We start from the raw sequence: 14,628 nt of genomic DNA, 5'->3' as shown, positions 1-14,628 counted from the left end.
GTGAACAGCCTGAGTGGACTGGTTAAAGGAAGAATTACAATCTCCCTGTTTGTTGGACTTCGTTGTGAAAGTTGGCAGATACAGTTGAAAGCACTGAAAATAAGAGGTCTCTCTCTGTTGGACAAGTGTTTGTTAGAGTTAAGCTGTACATCAGCTCCCCAAACGCATACAAAAAGCAAATTTATAAATACAGTAACATAGCACTCACTGTTCCTTGTGGTGTGGTCATGTCATAAATTAGAATATAAAAAATAGAAAATTCTAATCCTAATGTAAGTTGTCCTAAATAATTTCAGGTGAAAAAGAACTATGAAGCTCTTAAGCAGAGACAAGAAGAGGAACGAATGGTTCAGAATTCTCCTCCAAGAAGTGGAGAAGAAAATCAACCTGTCAATAAGTGGGAGAAAGAAAATCAGGAAACTACTAGAGAATTATTGAAAGTTAAAGATAGATTAATCGAAGTGGAAAGGAATGTAAGATATGTTTAAAATATTATTTTGATTTTAATGATGCAGTGAGCTGTTCCAGTAATATGAATGAGAGTATTGTTAGGAAAGTATGCCATTTATCACCTGGTGTATGTACCAAGCAGAATCTGAATTAAATACAGTTTATGAAGCAGCTGTACTCTGAGGGGTGCTGTAAAGCACTTGGCCGCTATTTAAAAGGAAATGAGGAAACCTGAATTTGCAGTTTTGAATCCACAGATATCTCTTAAGTCATTCTTATGTAATCTTTATCCATATAAGTCGTGGAGATTTTTCTACTTCTCCATAGGTACGTTATTAGTTATCAGATTTTTCAGCCTTAACCTGCAGTGATAATATCACTGTATGTTACTTTGTTGTATAAGGTGGTTTACAGTTTTGTCCCACCCTTTAAATCTCTGTGAAGTCATGCTGCTTTGTTTGCTTTGGAGAAACAAGGGGTTTTTCTTGGAATTTCAGTAAGCGACTGTGAACTCAAATTTTTTTATTTTTTTTTTTTTAATGTTCAAAGAACGCTACACTGCAGGCAGAGAAGCAAGCACTGAAGACACAATTAAAGCAACTTGAGACACAGAATAGCAATCTGCAGGCTCAGATTCTTGCACTCCAGAAACAGACTGTTTCTCTACAGGAACAAAATACAACTCTGCAAACTCAAAATGCCAAACTGCAGGTAATTTTTTCGTATTTTGATTTCAAAAATAAAGTTAATTCAAAGTTTTTTCAAATGAAAGCTTTAAAGCTAGTGGCAGTATTGTATTGTAAATCACATTTTGCTTCTGGCATAGAAATGGGGAAAAAAGGTAATGTGCAAATCATCCGCACTAAGAGTGGTCAAATAATATTTTGTTTGCTAATGAATAATCATTTGGTTTTCATGATTTATGTTTGTGCAATTTAGACTCCTGACATTATGTGTGAGAATAGGTAGATTCTCTTCCCCAGCCTTCTGAGATTCTTTTTTAATTATTATTTCTTTAACCTTTAAATTAGGCCAGGGAGGTAGTGTGTCCAAGGAGACTCTTAATAAATTCAGGATTTTGTCTATTTTTATAGATAGAGTTTAAAAAAACAAGTAAAATCCTTACCTAACAGGAGAACCAAGATATTTGTTAAGTACAGAAGAAAAAAAAAAACAAAACCCTTTGAAAACTATAAGTATGTGAAGACTGAATTCAGATAATTCAGAAGCAAAAATAGGTAATTTGTGACCATGGAAATTACAAAAATGGTTGCCCACACAGTCTTGCAGCTCTTATGGCCAAAATTGAGATGTCATTCTTCAACAGAGTTATTAAATACATTTTTTTTCTCTGATAAATGAAGCATGCATCTTAATGGATCTAATGCTTTTGGGAGCTCTAAGAATCAAAACTGCTTGAAGGAGGAATGCTAAGTCTAAAATTCAGTAGAAATAGTAAACAATGTCAGAAATGATAGAGAGTGGGTGGAAATGAAAGAGTGAAGGTGTCTTTCAATGAGTAAACAAATAATGCACTTTGTAAATGCCTCAAGTTGTCATCCTGTCTTTCTGGAAAGCAGAACACAGTTGCATCACAAACAGGCTTTTTATCTACCACAGTGAAATCTAATTAGTGCACAGTACCCACCTTTGTGGCTGGCAAGCCTAAGGAGATAACAGAACATATGTGTACGCACTGTGTCTTGTTTAGTCTTTAAAACTAGTGGATGTGGGCATGGAAATACATAATTTTAAACAGATGAGGATATAATGATGTTTAACATCTTTGTTGGATACATGTACAGTGGGGTTGAGGGTACTTTGTCGATGACACCAAGCTGTGTGGTGCGGTCAACACACTGGAAGGGAGAGATGTCATGAAGAGGTACCTTGACAGGCTTGAGAGGTGGACCTGTGTGAACCACATGAAGTTCAACAAGGCCAAGTGCAAGATTCTGCACTTGGGTCAGTGCAATCCCAAGCACAATTACAGGCTGTGCGGTGCATGGATTGAGAGTAATCCTGGGAAGGACTTGGGTGTGTTGGTGGATGAGAAGCTCAGCATGAGCCAGCAAGATGCATTTGCAGCCCAGAAAGCCAACTGGCCACATGAAAAGAAGCATGAGCAGCAGGTCAAGGTAGATGATTATGCCCCTCTACTCTGCTCTCTTGACACCTTGCCTGGAGGCCTGTGTTCAGTTCTGGAGTCCTCAGCACAAGGATATGAGTCTGTTAGAGCGAGTCCAGAGGAGGCCACAAAGGTGATCCGAGGACTGGAGCACCTCCCCTGTGAGGACAGGCTGAGAAAGCTGGGATTGTTCAGCCTGGAGAAGAGAAGGCTCCGGGGAGACCTTATAGCAGTCTTCCAATACTTAAGAGGCCTGCATGAAAGCTGAGAAAGGGCTCTTCATCAAGGGCTGCTGGGGCCAGATGAGATGGAATAGTTTTAAGCTGAAAGAGGGGAGATTTAGATTAAATATTAAGAAGAAATGTTTTAGTAGGTTTGGTGCGGCACTGGCACAGGTTCCCCAGAGATGTCGTGGTGCCCCTTCCCTGGAGGTGTTCAGGGCCAGGTTGGAGGAGTCTTTCTTTAAGCAACCTTACATAGGTGAAAGTGTCCCTGCCCATGGCAGAGGGGTTGGAACTACGTGATCTTTAAGGTCCCTTCCAACCTGAACCCTTCTATAATGCTATGATTAGAGATCTCTGGGAGAGATCTCTCTTTTTTGCTTTGTTTTAGTATTTTGTACCAATTGCATAACAGCACCGGCCTTCCCTATCTGATAAACCTGTAGAATGAATTAACTGTAGGAGGAAGCGTTTTCCACCTTGAATTTTTTGTGTGTGTGCTGGTGAACCTCACCAAGCCGTGTAATTTTTGTTGCCAGGGCTGACGGAATCACATCAGTCTGAGGAGAAACAGGCAACTTCTTTCTTGAGAATTCTACTGTTTTGCTTATAACTTCAGGCAAGTTGCAAGAGAACTCTCCAACTCTGAATCAAAATGGAAGAGTAAATACGTTCATGAAAATAGGAGTGGTTAACTATTAGCTAAATCTGAAGTTCTTTGGCAATTGTAATTGTGCTATTCCTTCTAAGACCTGTAAGGAACATTCCAGAGAGAGGATGTCTTAAAGGATAGCTGGGAATTCTGAACTAAATCAAGCTCCAGGATCCAGTCTGGGAAGTTTCACAGCATACACATGCCATCAGACATTACTTCATTTCCAGTGAAAGGTTCAGCTTTCTCATCTGTAACAAAGAATGCTGCAGTTCCAACAGAAAGGGATTTGTTCCTTAGTAACAGCATGCACTGGAGTGATAGATTTTTTTTTTTCCCCCTTAATAGATACCCTGAGGATATTAGAAGCCTTAGTAGTTTGTGGTTTTCGTCTCTTGAATAGGAAAGAGAGGGAAACTAGTTTAATACAGATCAGATGACAAGCGTGTTAGATATTGTCAGTTCTTTAAGGTATCCAAGGGCTAGATGAGTTTCTTCTTTCCAGAGGCACACAAGTAAAGTTGTTGTTTTGGGTTTTTTTAATGTCTAATATTGAAGGCATTAATGTATTAATGAACATTAATACTGTTCTGACATAATTGTTGGAGAAACCGTACTCTTCTACAAGAAGAATACTTTACACCAGATATCCCAAAATGTTCATGCAGCAGTCAACTGTTGTTACTGTTGTTGGAAGAGAACTATGAATGGCAGCTCTTCAGTGACACAACACGGGTAGTTCTTTCCAGTGCTGTGATTTTTCTTTTTCTGTGTTGAATGCATGCTACTGCTTGAAGTCTCATTGCCAAGGATGTGTGGGTACAGTAAGGATTTTATGTTGACAGCAGAGATTCTGTAAAATAAAGATTTTAAAAACATAATCTATGCCAATAGGAATGTTCCTTTTATTATAGTCATGTCACAGATTTGGCTTCTGTAATATGAGGATCACTGGTGATCCATTTCTCTTAACATATTTTGATACTAGACCTGTCAGTGCCGAGAGGAAAACATCGCTCTCACCTAGATAGCACTTTATCAGAAATTTGGAGGTAAATAATAATTTTATATCCCCCTCATGTCAACTTAAGCATATGTTTAAGTGCTTTCTTGCAATACTGCTATAAAAATACTCTTGGAATATTTTGAATTGAAATTGTCTTTTGGGAGATAAGTCAAAAGGTATTCCCATTAAAGGTTGTCAGATAATGGAATAACTAGGAGGTTGTAAAGATGCTGAGGGTTAAACTCAAGAAATGTTTCAACAGAAGGAGGTAGACAAGATAAAATAATCCAGACCATGAAATAATTTGCGACTCTTGTCAAATGTTTATAACTGCAGGTTGAAAATTCCACCCTTAATTCTCAAAGCACATCTCTTATGAATCAAAATGCACAACTGCTGATTCAACAGTCTGCTCTGGAAAATGAAAACGAATGTGTGCTCAAGGAACGTGAGGATCTGAAATCATTGTATGATTCGCTTCTCAAAGATCATGAAAAACTGGAACACCTGCATGAACGCCAGGCTTCTGAGTACGAATCTCTGATTGCTAAACATGGAAGCCTTAAATCTGCACACAAAAATCTGGAGGTGGAGCACAAGGACTTAGAAGATAGGTAAATACTGATATGCATGAGTAAAATTAGAATCTGTGATTCCTAATGAAAACACAAAAAACACCATATAACTAGTATGACTAAAATTAGTATCACTTAATTATAACATTAAGAGCTTAAAATTTTGAAAGATAACCTTTTAAAAAAATTTTCGTATTTCATTCCAACAAAAGAAACTTAGATAGGATTTTTGTTTGCAGGTACAATCAGCTGCTGAAACAGAAAGTGCAGCTGGAAGAGTTGGAGAAAGTCCTCAAGGTAGAACAGGAGAAAATGCTGCAGCAAAATGAAAAGCATGAAACTGTAGCAGCAGAGTATAAAAAACTTCGTGATGAAAATGAAAGGTAAAGCAAAAGTCTGCTGTGTGTGGTAGTAGAGCTCTGAGCACTAGCCAGTATTGTCTAAATGTGTGGTACCCTCTCACATATCTTAACACCTAGTGCTGCAATTCAGGCCAGCTGTGATCCATACCTTGTATCAATTCCTCTCTGTCAAAATAATTATTATATGCCGAGGATACTGGGCTCCACATAGCATCTTGAGGGATGCCAGGGCAAGCACTGTGCAGTACGGTTGTGAGCTGCAGAGGGAGCAAACAACTTTGCATGAGTTGCCTAAAGGGCAGGGTAACAGAGATTAATGCCAGTAGGAGCAGAAAGTGCAAGTGGGTGGCAAAGCTCTGCTTGACACCTGCAGCTGAGTTTACAGCTTACCATGAGGAGTCGGGTTTAATAGTGATTTTTACATTGCATGATACTTCCCCCTCACCTCAAGAAGAGGCAGTAAGATTTGTTCATCTGACCAAGGGACTCAGAATTAAATGACTTCTACCTTTGATGTTGTGAGGACGATTAGCAGGAACTGGAGGTTGCTTTTAGAAAGGGACATGGCAGGACTCATAAGGATAAAGGGAGCCCAAGTGTCAGTATGTGCAACCTCCATGATTACCAAAGTTTGGACAATTTCTATTTCCTTAGTATTTTGTGCTGGCAAGAAATTCTAACTGTTTGTAAGATTCTTGTCTTTTGAAAAGTGGCATCTTAAAACTAATTGATACAAATCCTGCTTTATTTTTAAACATATGGAGAATTTGGAGTGTTTGGCTTAAAGGCTGAACGTATACCTAAGAAAAAGAAACTGTGATACTGAGATTATTTAATATATTTTCTGTGGAGTAGTATAGAGCTCTAGAAAGTTCATTTTTCAGAGGGAGTGTGGGTCATAAATACATTTCATTCTATCCTCATGTCTTCTTTTATGGTGTCTTTTAATTCCAGGCTTACTCACACATACAGTCAGCTCTTGAGAGAGAACGAAGTTCTCCAAACCGATCATAAGAATTTGAAAACATTATTGAACAATTCCAAACTAGAACAAACACGATTAGAAGCTGAGTTCTCTAAACTCAAAGAACAGTACCAACAACTGGATATTACATCGACCAAACTAAATAATCAATGTGAGGTATGTGAGAATTATGCCATTTTTCATGAATGTTACCACTGTAGTATTTATATAAGTGTATTTGTAGATCATAAAATCATATGAAGTGCTGGAGAATTAGTCATTTGGTTTATAGGTAATGAAGTGGGTCTGAAATTAATTTGCCTGTTTTACAACCAGTGTAAAAATTGGGGCTCATGTTAGTAAACTGTTTCAAGTTATTTAAAGCATCAAAGAGGCTTTTATCAGTTGTCATGATTTAGTTAAATTTTTCTGTTTGGTTTGAGTATCACAATCCTTTGTTAGACCTAAATTTTCTTAGTAATTTAATTATCTGTGTGTAAAATACGCTCACGTATATATGCATGTACCATTTGATGTATTTTAACAGCTGCTTAGCCAGCTTAAAGGAAATCTGGAGGAGGAAAACAGACATCTACTAGATCAAATTCAGACACTAATGCTACAGAATAGAACATTACTTGAGCAGAATATGGAAAGCAAGGATCTCTTCCATGTAGAGCAAAGGCAGTACATGTGAGTTTTTGAAACAATGAAATTACTGTGATTAGGGCAGTTACACTAACACATTTTTTAAAAAAGCTTCTGTTTTATATAGAAATTAAAATGTGTGCTACTTCTGAAATGCTTCTCTTTTTAAAATAAAAATTTAAATTATATATGAAAAGCAGATAAGTCAAAACTACAAATTTGTGGTTTTAGTAATGAATGTAACATAAAATTTCTCATTCTATTACAAAGCAACATTCCTAGATTTGTCTGTAACCTGTAAACTTTTTTAGTGAATTTGAGAAAACATGCTTGTCTAAATGATTTCATTAGAGCCTATGTAGACTTTATTATTATTATTAAAAAGGGGGAGAATTTTTGTTATGTAATAAAGGCAAAAGGATTTTTTTTTCTAGTCTATATCATAACATTTAATGTAAGACAGCTTGTTTGCTGTATCTCTTTCTTAATTTTTCATTAAGAAACAAGTGTTACATAAGTGACAATTTTCAGGTAACAGATAACCAAAGGACCATGCTACTCACACATTATGTATACATTTTGAAGCATATATTATCATAATTTCTCTTTACAGTGACAAGCTCAATGAATTAAGGCGACAGAAGGAGAAATTGGAGGAGAAGATAATGGATCAGTATAAGTTTTATGAACCATCTCCACCAAGAAGGTACTGATAAGCATGATGCAAGAATAAACACAAATCTAAAACATGACATAACTATTCTGTTCCAGCTGAAAGTCGAGATTTCGTTAAATTTCAGGGGAGCAGAATCATGTCTGTGTTCTTGCATGAGAATTAGGAAAAGTCTGAAGGCATAAGTAATGTATTATAAATGCAGTATATGTACTGTATTATTGGTAACAGAAGGGGCAACTGGATTACTCTGAAAATGAGGAAACTGATAAAATCTAAGAAGGACGTTAATCGAGAACGTTTGAAGTCCGTGACGCTTACGCCTACCCGTTCAGAATCCAGTGAAGGATTTCTTCAGCTGCCCCACCAGGACAGTCAGGATAGTTCCTCTGTGGGCTCAAACTCTCTAGAAGATGGCCAGACCTTGGGGACCAAAAAGAGTAGCAGTGAGTACTGAAAAACATTTTTTCTTTTCTTTCAGTAATCCTTGGCTAATGTCTTTTTGATATGATTAAAACTTGAGATGATTTTTAAAGGTAATTTTTTAAGTCCTTATTGATGAGAGATTTGTATGGACTTCTTGCAGACTCCTTGAGTCTTAGGGCAGGAACTAGTTTCTAGCATTTCTGTAGCTCTAAACGTAGATGTTAAAATACATTTTCAGTGCTTGGGTAAGATGTAGTGGGCACCGTGACTGGTCAGGTGAGCTGAATTTTGGATAGAATGTCAGATGCCACCACTAGTACCCTTTTGTATTTCTCCCACTTGTCCCAGCATGAATCCTTCCTCTTGTCTTGGAAGTGATTTCCAAACTGTGGCTGTGCTAATATACTTTAGTTGATAAAAAGATCATCTGTCAGAAGATGTTCTTCTAGCATCTCGCAAAACCAGGGATGAAGAGTTTTGATATTTGTATATGAAATAGGAAGAGTTAGTATAGAGACATAACCTGTTAACAAGATGTGAATTGTTATGCATCCTAAAAATTAGAGTTTAGTGGCTGAGGGGGAGGCTGAGGAGGGTTACAGATGTGTGGACAGACTGAATATTCCAGACACAATTTGTTAACATTGGAGGAGCCTGACAGCTATCAGATTAGGATGTCCACAATATAGAAGACCAGGTTCCACACAGCATGTACATTTATTATCTGTATTTTTTATTATCCACTCTTGGCATGAATCATAAACTGCCCAGTTTCTCATAACTTGAGAGATAATGTTACAGCCAAGTTATCAGGTTGTAATGATTCTATTTAACAGTTATGCACGAAAAACATTTTGGCTGTGCATGTAAAAGCATCAGAATACACGTGTATTAACATTCACTTAAAAACTTTGCAATACTTTTTATTTTTTGAAAAAGTTAATGTCTTGGCTTTCAAAAGATAGCAGATTGATATTCTGATTGTTGTGCCAGCTACAGATTTGCTATGTTAAAAATTATTGAACCCACTATGATGTGCTTTTTTTTATTCTGTTTATTGCAAAAGCTTAGTCAAAGTTAAAACATTGAAAATTGTATTTTAGGGAAACTTAAAATCAGATCAGTGAGTATTTTTTTAATAACTGAAGAAAATAGTAGGTTCAAGGGTACATTTTCATTGCTAACTTGTCCATTTGGGAAGCTTAGTGTTCTTCATTGTAAGGGTCTGTTAAGGTTCAAACCAGGTACTTTTGGATTTTAAAAAAAGCGACTGTTGCTTTTGCATACAAACTGGGAGTCTCGTGGAATTCAGGAGTGACTGAAGCTACACTGGCTGTGTTTGCAAGTGTGTTAGTTTGAGTGAAGAGTGTGCACGCTTTGGTTCAGACCATCCACATCTGTGTCAACAATTTCATGTTCTGAAAGGGCTTTTTTATGTGACAGTTTTCTTTGCATGATACTTGGGATCTTGTAGCGTGCAGTTACCCTCTGGTGGAGCCATGGTCAAAATTGCAGTGGCTGATCCTCAGAAGAGGTTTAAAGTTGTGCAGACCTCATTAATTTTCTACTCCATGGGCCTTGTTCATGTTCCCCTAACCCCCAGTGTATTTATCCACAAACTGGAAGGGCTGATCTAATTCTGGATCCTAACCTTCCTCTGTTACATGTCACCATGGAAACCATAATTTTTGATAGAATTTGGATGAATTAGGTACCAATTCAGTGCTGTGAATCTTACTGAGGCAGTTTATGTCTCGCAAAGTTAAGAGAATATCACAGTGTGAGAAGTACCGGTAGTGGTGCACATTTGCAGTTTAATTCTTCTGCTTTTTAGAATGACTAAATCCTAAATACCAAGATATTGTGCCTCTTTTCTGTAAGAAGTAGCTTGGCAGTAGCGGCTTCCACTGAAAGAAGCTACAAGAAAGAGATGAGTTGTAAGATGCCGCCTGTCTGTGCAAATACTCCATAGTGGATCTTTCCACAGTGGCTGAACGGGAAGAGACAGATTCTGTTCCGTCCTGATCTGTGTCTAGGAATGAATGGTAGTGGTTCCAGAGGGAAGTGCTGAGGTGAAATATCCTGAATGTTCTTCAGTAGGCAGAAGGCAGGTTACATTCCCCGAATTGCAGTCAGTGGCACGAATCAGCAGTGTTCTCAAAAGACAGAGTATCTGACGTGAAGTGGTCTTTGAGATGCACAAGCTTCCTGTCCTGTATCCCCTGCAGAGGAGGTGTTGATTCCAAAGTGAATTCTGCTGCTAGCACTGCTGATATGCAGATTCACTATGTGAAATCTGTAGATTCCCCTCTTTTGGAGGCTTTGCTGGAGACTTCCCAATACAGGAAACTTTCTCATGCCAATGTTTCCAGGAGACCTATTATCTTACAGAGATAGGTGATCTTGGCAGAAAAGTCAGGTTACCCTGTTCTGCAGTGAAACAGCACCTGGGGTCTTGCAGAGTGCTAGAAGCCCTGGTCTGATTCCAGAGGTCCTCTGGAAAGGAGGGGGTGTCTGTCTGGCTGTTATCGTATACGGCACAGGTTAAATCATGCAGGCAATGTGGATACCGTATGCTCCTCTGACTGCAGAGTTTCACCATTGCTTTTTCTATCTCTATTCAGCAGTTCAGTCAGGTGAGTACCAGAAATCTGATGTCTGCTTTGTGCAGAGCCTATTTTCTCAGGGAGATGGGATGCCGTTCTGAGATTTTGCTTAGAAAACCCAAGACAGGCAAGTGCAAGCTTTTTTTTTTTTTTTTCCCCTGTGGAGAAGAGCAGATTAGTTTTCTTAGCTTCCACTGTAGGCTATCAACAATGTCCCAAGGAATTAAGGCTATTAATAAGCCTGTCATCTCTACATAGTTGTACCTGTAGGAGACACATCTGTACTGCAGTGGAAGTAAAAGAATATATTTGGCTTCATTTTGTTACCAAAACATTTAGAAAATATCTGCCTAACACTTTCTTCTGTGCACAAACAAAATTATTTGAGTATCTTAACACTATCCATACAGACTTCCCCAGAGTGTTTTTGGCAAGCAGGAGGAGGATTGCGAAATGAGAGATTTCCTGATCAGTGGAGAAATTCTGCAGTACTCATTATTCATGCTCAGCTCCTAAAGCCAAGAACATGTTCATGGGCTAATTGAGAAAAGAAAGAAAAGTTAATTATAACTATAGTTCTTTGAGTAGATGGTTGGTAAGACCAGAATAGTCCTGCCATCCTGTTCTTGAAGTCTGTTTGAATAAATGTGTAAAGAGCTAAAGCTGCCTAAGCTAAACTTTGCGGTGTCCTGTTTTTCTGGAGTAGCTCTGCCATTCTAATATTTTTTGCAGGACATTTGTTTAGTCGTATCCTATGCAGAAATTATTTACACAGTTCGTCCTCTCCAGAAGGCTGCATTTTACCAAAGGACAGAGTTTGATGTTCAGTTTCCAGGGCATCAGCACTTGCAGTGGTTTTCTGTGTTTGGTACAGTTGCTGAGAGCCATAGATGGGTCCTTTGGGAAGTGAGCTGTGTTAGTGAACAAGGATCACAGATCACCCAAATGATTCTCGAAGATCCTCTGGTTACTTTTGAACAAGATTAGAGCCCATGTTTTTAATTAAAAGAGATCGGTTATCTTGTCTATAAAGGGTTATAGATGTTACAAAAGAATCGTGTTTCACCATGATGACAAGAAGTAGTAGAAATAGAACAGAATAACCTCTTTGGTTTGGCATTAGTGTTAAAACAGATCAGTTATTTACCTGCTAGAAAACTAGCCTTATGCAGTGCCTCCTGTTCCTTTGGCAGGGAGCCGTGCTCTGTGTTGAATATACAACCAGACAGGCAACGCGCAGGTCTACATTATGGGAAGTTTAGTGGCTTTTCTGCTTCTGTTGAGCCAGGCAGCATCTATATTTATGTTGCTTTTGGCTTATTACCTCAGAATCTACAAGTGGAGGAATGCTTTATTGATCTGGGGGAGGGAAAAAAGAACCAAACCAAAACAAAAAAACGGTTATTTTAAAATACTTAGAAGTATATGTTCATAATAAAAAAATATATGTATGCCTGTGTAGTGACTAATTCGAAGGTGCAATTGTGCTTCGTGTACTCCTATCTTTAAATAGGTAGCACATGTACTTTCTTTTCTGTCAGTTCTTCCCCACTCCATACTCCCTGACACACGAGGGTATTTGCTGTCCCCCTCTGCTCACATTAGAGTTTTTTTTCTGCAACTGTGGAAGCTTTAGGGTTAGTTTTTGGCACTTGTGGCTGTGCCTATCATGCATTCATCAGAAGTTTTACAATGTATTGCATTGTAAACTTCTTGCTGTAAGAGCAAACACGGAAAAACGTGATAGAGAGGGAGATATTCAAGGTAGTTTGTGTGCACTTGTAAATGCAGATGTATATATGTACTGCTGGATAAAATTGCTGTGTAACAAGCTGCTGTTTGAGCAGAAAACCATGGTGTATCACAAAGCATGTGATCCAAAAGTGACTTTAGAGAGATATAATAAGCAGATCTTGAGCTGATAGAACTACGCTATGTTCATATCTGCTTAAATAAGAACTTCTAGGTTATTTCACTATGTATTTCTTTACATGCCATTTTTTGCATGTGGCTCCTGTATGCTTGGCAGTCAGCTGACACAGCTGTCTGATGCTTTAAAATGCAGGTGTCTGCCAATAATCGATTACTAATGCAGAATAACTGAATCCAAGGACAAGATTAACTTGCAATTTCCCCATCCTGCATCTTTTAATACTATTTGTAATTTTAACTCTGATATTTTTCTATCAGTAATCATAATACTTTTCCTGATATTATGTGTCTCAGTTTCTTCTAGCCCTCCCAGAATGTTAGAGCAGCACTCACATTTAGATTTTCTTTTGCTATTTTTTATTAAACTTCGATATCTTTTCAGCTAAAAAAAATTGGGGTATACCATTCCAGCCAATAATTCTTGATTTATTTTTCTTACTACAGATTTGAAGTGGATTGTTTCAGTAAAATATTAAAGTCACTGCACACAAACAGTAGAGGGAACATATGGTCCATGTAATTTTTCTACAGTATAGCAGATGAGCAAAATTATTAATGAACACAAAATGTAACAAATAAAGACTGGTAATAGATTGTGTCCTACTAGACGTGCAGGGCAAAACATTACAAAAGTTTTTAATCTCAAAAAATAATGTTGTGAATGTATTTTAAAGTAAAGTTGTACCAAGAGTTGCTTTCATTTTAAGCTTTTTTGCTTCTCATTTTTATGTTCAAGAAGTGTTATTTTTCACAGTAAAAACTATATAATCATCCATTTCTATAATCATCTGCAAAGAAGTTACATTTATTTTTTTAAGAGCTGGGCAGTTAGGACTTCCAAACTGTATTACACTCTTCACCATTATTTTCGGTGCATTTCTGAGTATATTAAAGTTTCCATAGTGTAGTTTTCATATTTCAGTGTAGTTTTCATATTTCATTATCACACAGCAGCATGAGAATGATAGTTTGTAGCATAGCGTACATAGCGTAAACTCAGACATTCATTTCTGTCCTTAGTTTCAACATTTAACTTCCATCTGTTCTTTTCCCTTTTTTTCTTTCATTTCCCTGTTTCCGTTTTTCCTCATGCTATGACATAAAAGTGGTTGCACTGAAAAGACTGCCCTTTTTGAGGAACAGACCGAAGGAAAAAGACAAAATGAAGGCCTTCTACCGTCGCTCCATGTGTAAGACTTTATGACAGTTCAGCTTCTTTTCAATGGCTACACTGGCTTCCATTACTAATTTTTCACTAACCTCTCCCCGGACTGCGCTGTATTTTTCCTCCTATTCTGCGATGTGCAAGTCCTGCTGCAATACAAGGAGCTGGAGCTGTTTCTTTTTTCCTTCTTTTTGTTTTTTTTAAGCCTTGGCACTGAATACTTTATATATGTGCACACGTGCACACACATACACGTACCCACACATTCACATGCACAAGTGCACGCACATACATATATATATTCAGTGCATTGTGACTGCATATATTTGTATACAGAGCTGTCTATATACACATATCCCTATGTGTATATAAATTTACAGTGCACTGTGTTAACCTAGAGAGTTCTAAATTACACATTCCATAAGCCTTTTGTTAAGAAATCACTGTAATATTTTGTTTAAAGAAGGTGTAGAAAATAGCACAAGGCTGTATGGTGGTCTGTCACTCTTCAAGTATTTATTCATCAGTTGATGTTGCCAAAATGTTGTATTGATTTTATTTCATTTTATTTCATTTTTTTAACAAGGTGGACAATTTTCTCTAGTTTTGTGAAGTGAAGGTGAATATCATCAGACGCCATCTTTTTCAGATCCTTTTATTTGTTATGATGTAAAATACAGTGTCCCTGCAGTAACCTGCACTGTACAAGGATCCCGTATCATTGTTGACATTATTGTGTATCAGCACCTTTACCTATTTTATCCTTATTCATTCCATTTTATCGTTGCAAGCAGTACGTCAAAACTTCTAACGCATATAT

At 37.5% G+C, this 14,628-nt stretch overlaps 1 protein-coding gene across 14 annotated transcripts in view; it reads left to right on the top strand.

The window, feature by feature from the left end:
* CCDC88A (coiled-coil domain containing 88A) overlaps nt 1-14,628 on the top strand; it is an 81,973-nt gene that overhangs the window by 56,550 nt on the left and 10,795 nt on the right. For 12 of the 14 annotated variants that reach the window (XM_009558587.2, XM_054062064.1, XM_054062063.1 and 9 more), the window contains 9 exons: nt 297-473; nt 1,000-1,161; nt 4,794-5,071; nt 5,272-5,415; nt 6,349-6,535; nt 6,906-7,051; nt 7,620-7,712; nt 7,911-8,125; nt 13,750-13,833. In XM_009558587.2, coding sequence (XP_009556882.1) covers nt 297-473; nt 1,000-1,161; nt 4,794-5,071; nt 5,272-5,415; nt 6,349-6,535; nt 6,906-7,051; nt 7,620-7,712; nt 7,911-8,125; nt 13,750-13,833 — 1,486 coding nt within the window. The remainder of the gene's footprint in view (nt 1-296; nt 474-999; nt 1,162-4,793; nt 5,072-5,271; nt 5,416-6,348; nt 6,536-6,905; nt 7,052-7,619; nt 7,713-7,910; nt 8,126-13,749; nt 13,834-14,628) is intronic. The other 2 variants (XM_054062065.1, XM_054062056.1) reach the window with 1 other exon arrangement.

Source organism: Cuculus canorus, chromosome 3 (genome assembly GCF_017976375.1).
Source record: "Cuculus canorus isolate bCucCan1 chromosome 3, bCucCan1.pri, whole genome shotgun sequence".
NCBI classification, from domain to species: Eukaryota; Metazoa; Chordata; class Aves; order Cuculiformes; family Cuculidae; genus Cuculus; species Cuculus canorus.
This window is presented reverse-complemented; position numbering and strand designations above follow the sequence as displayed.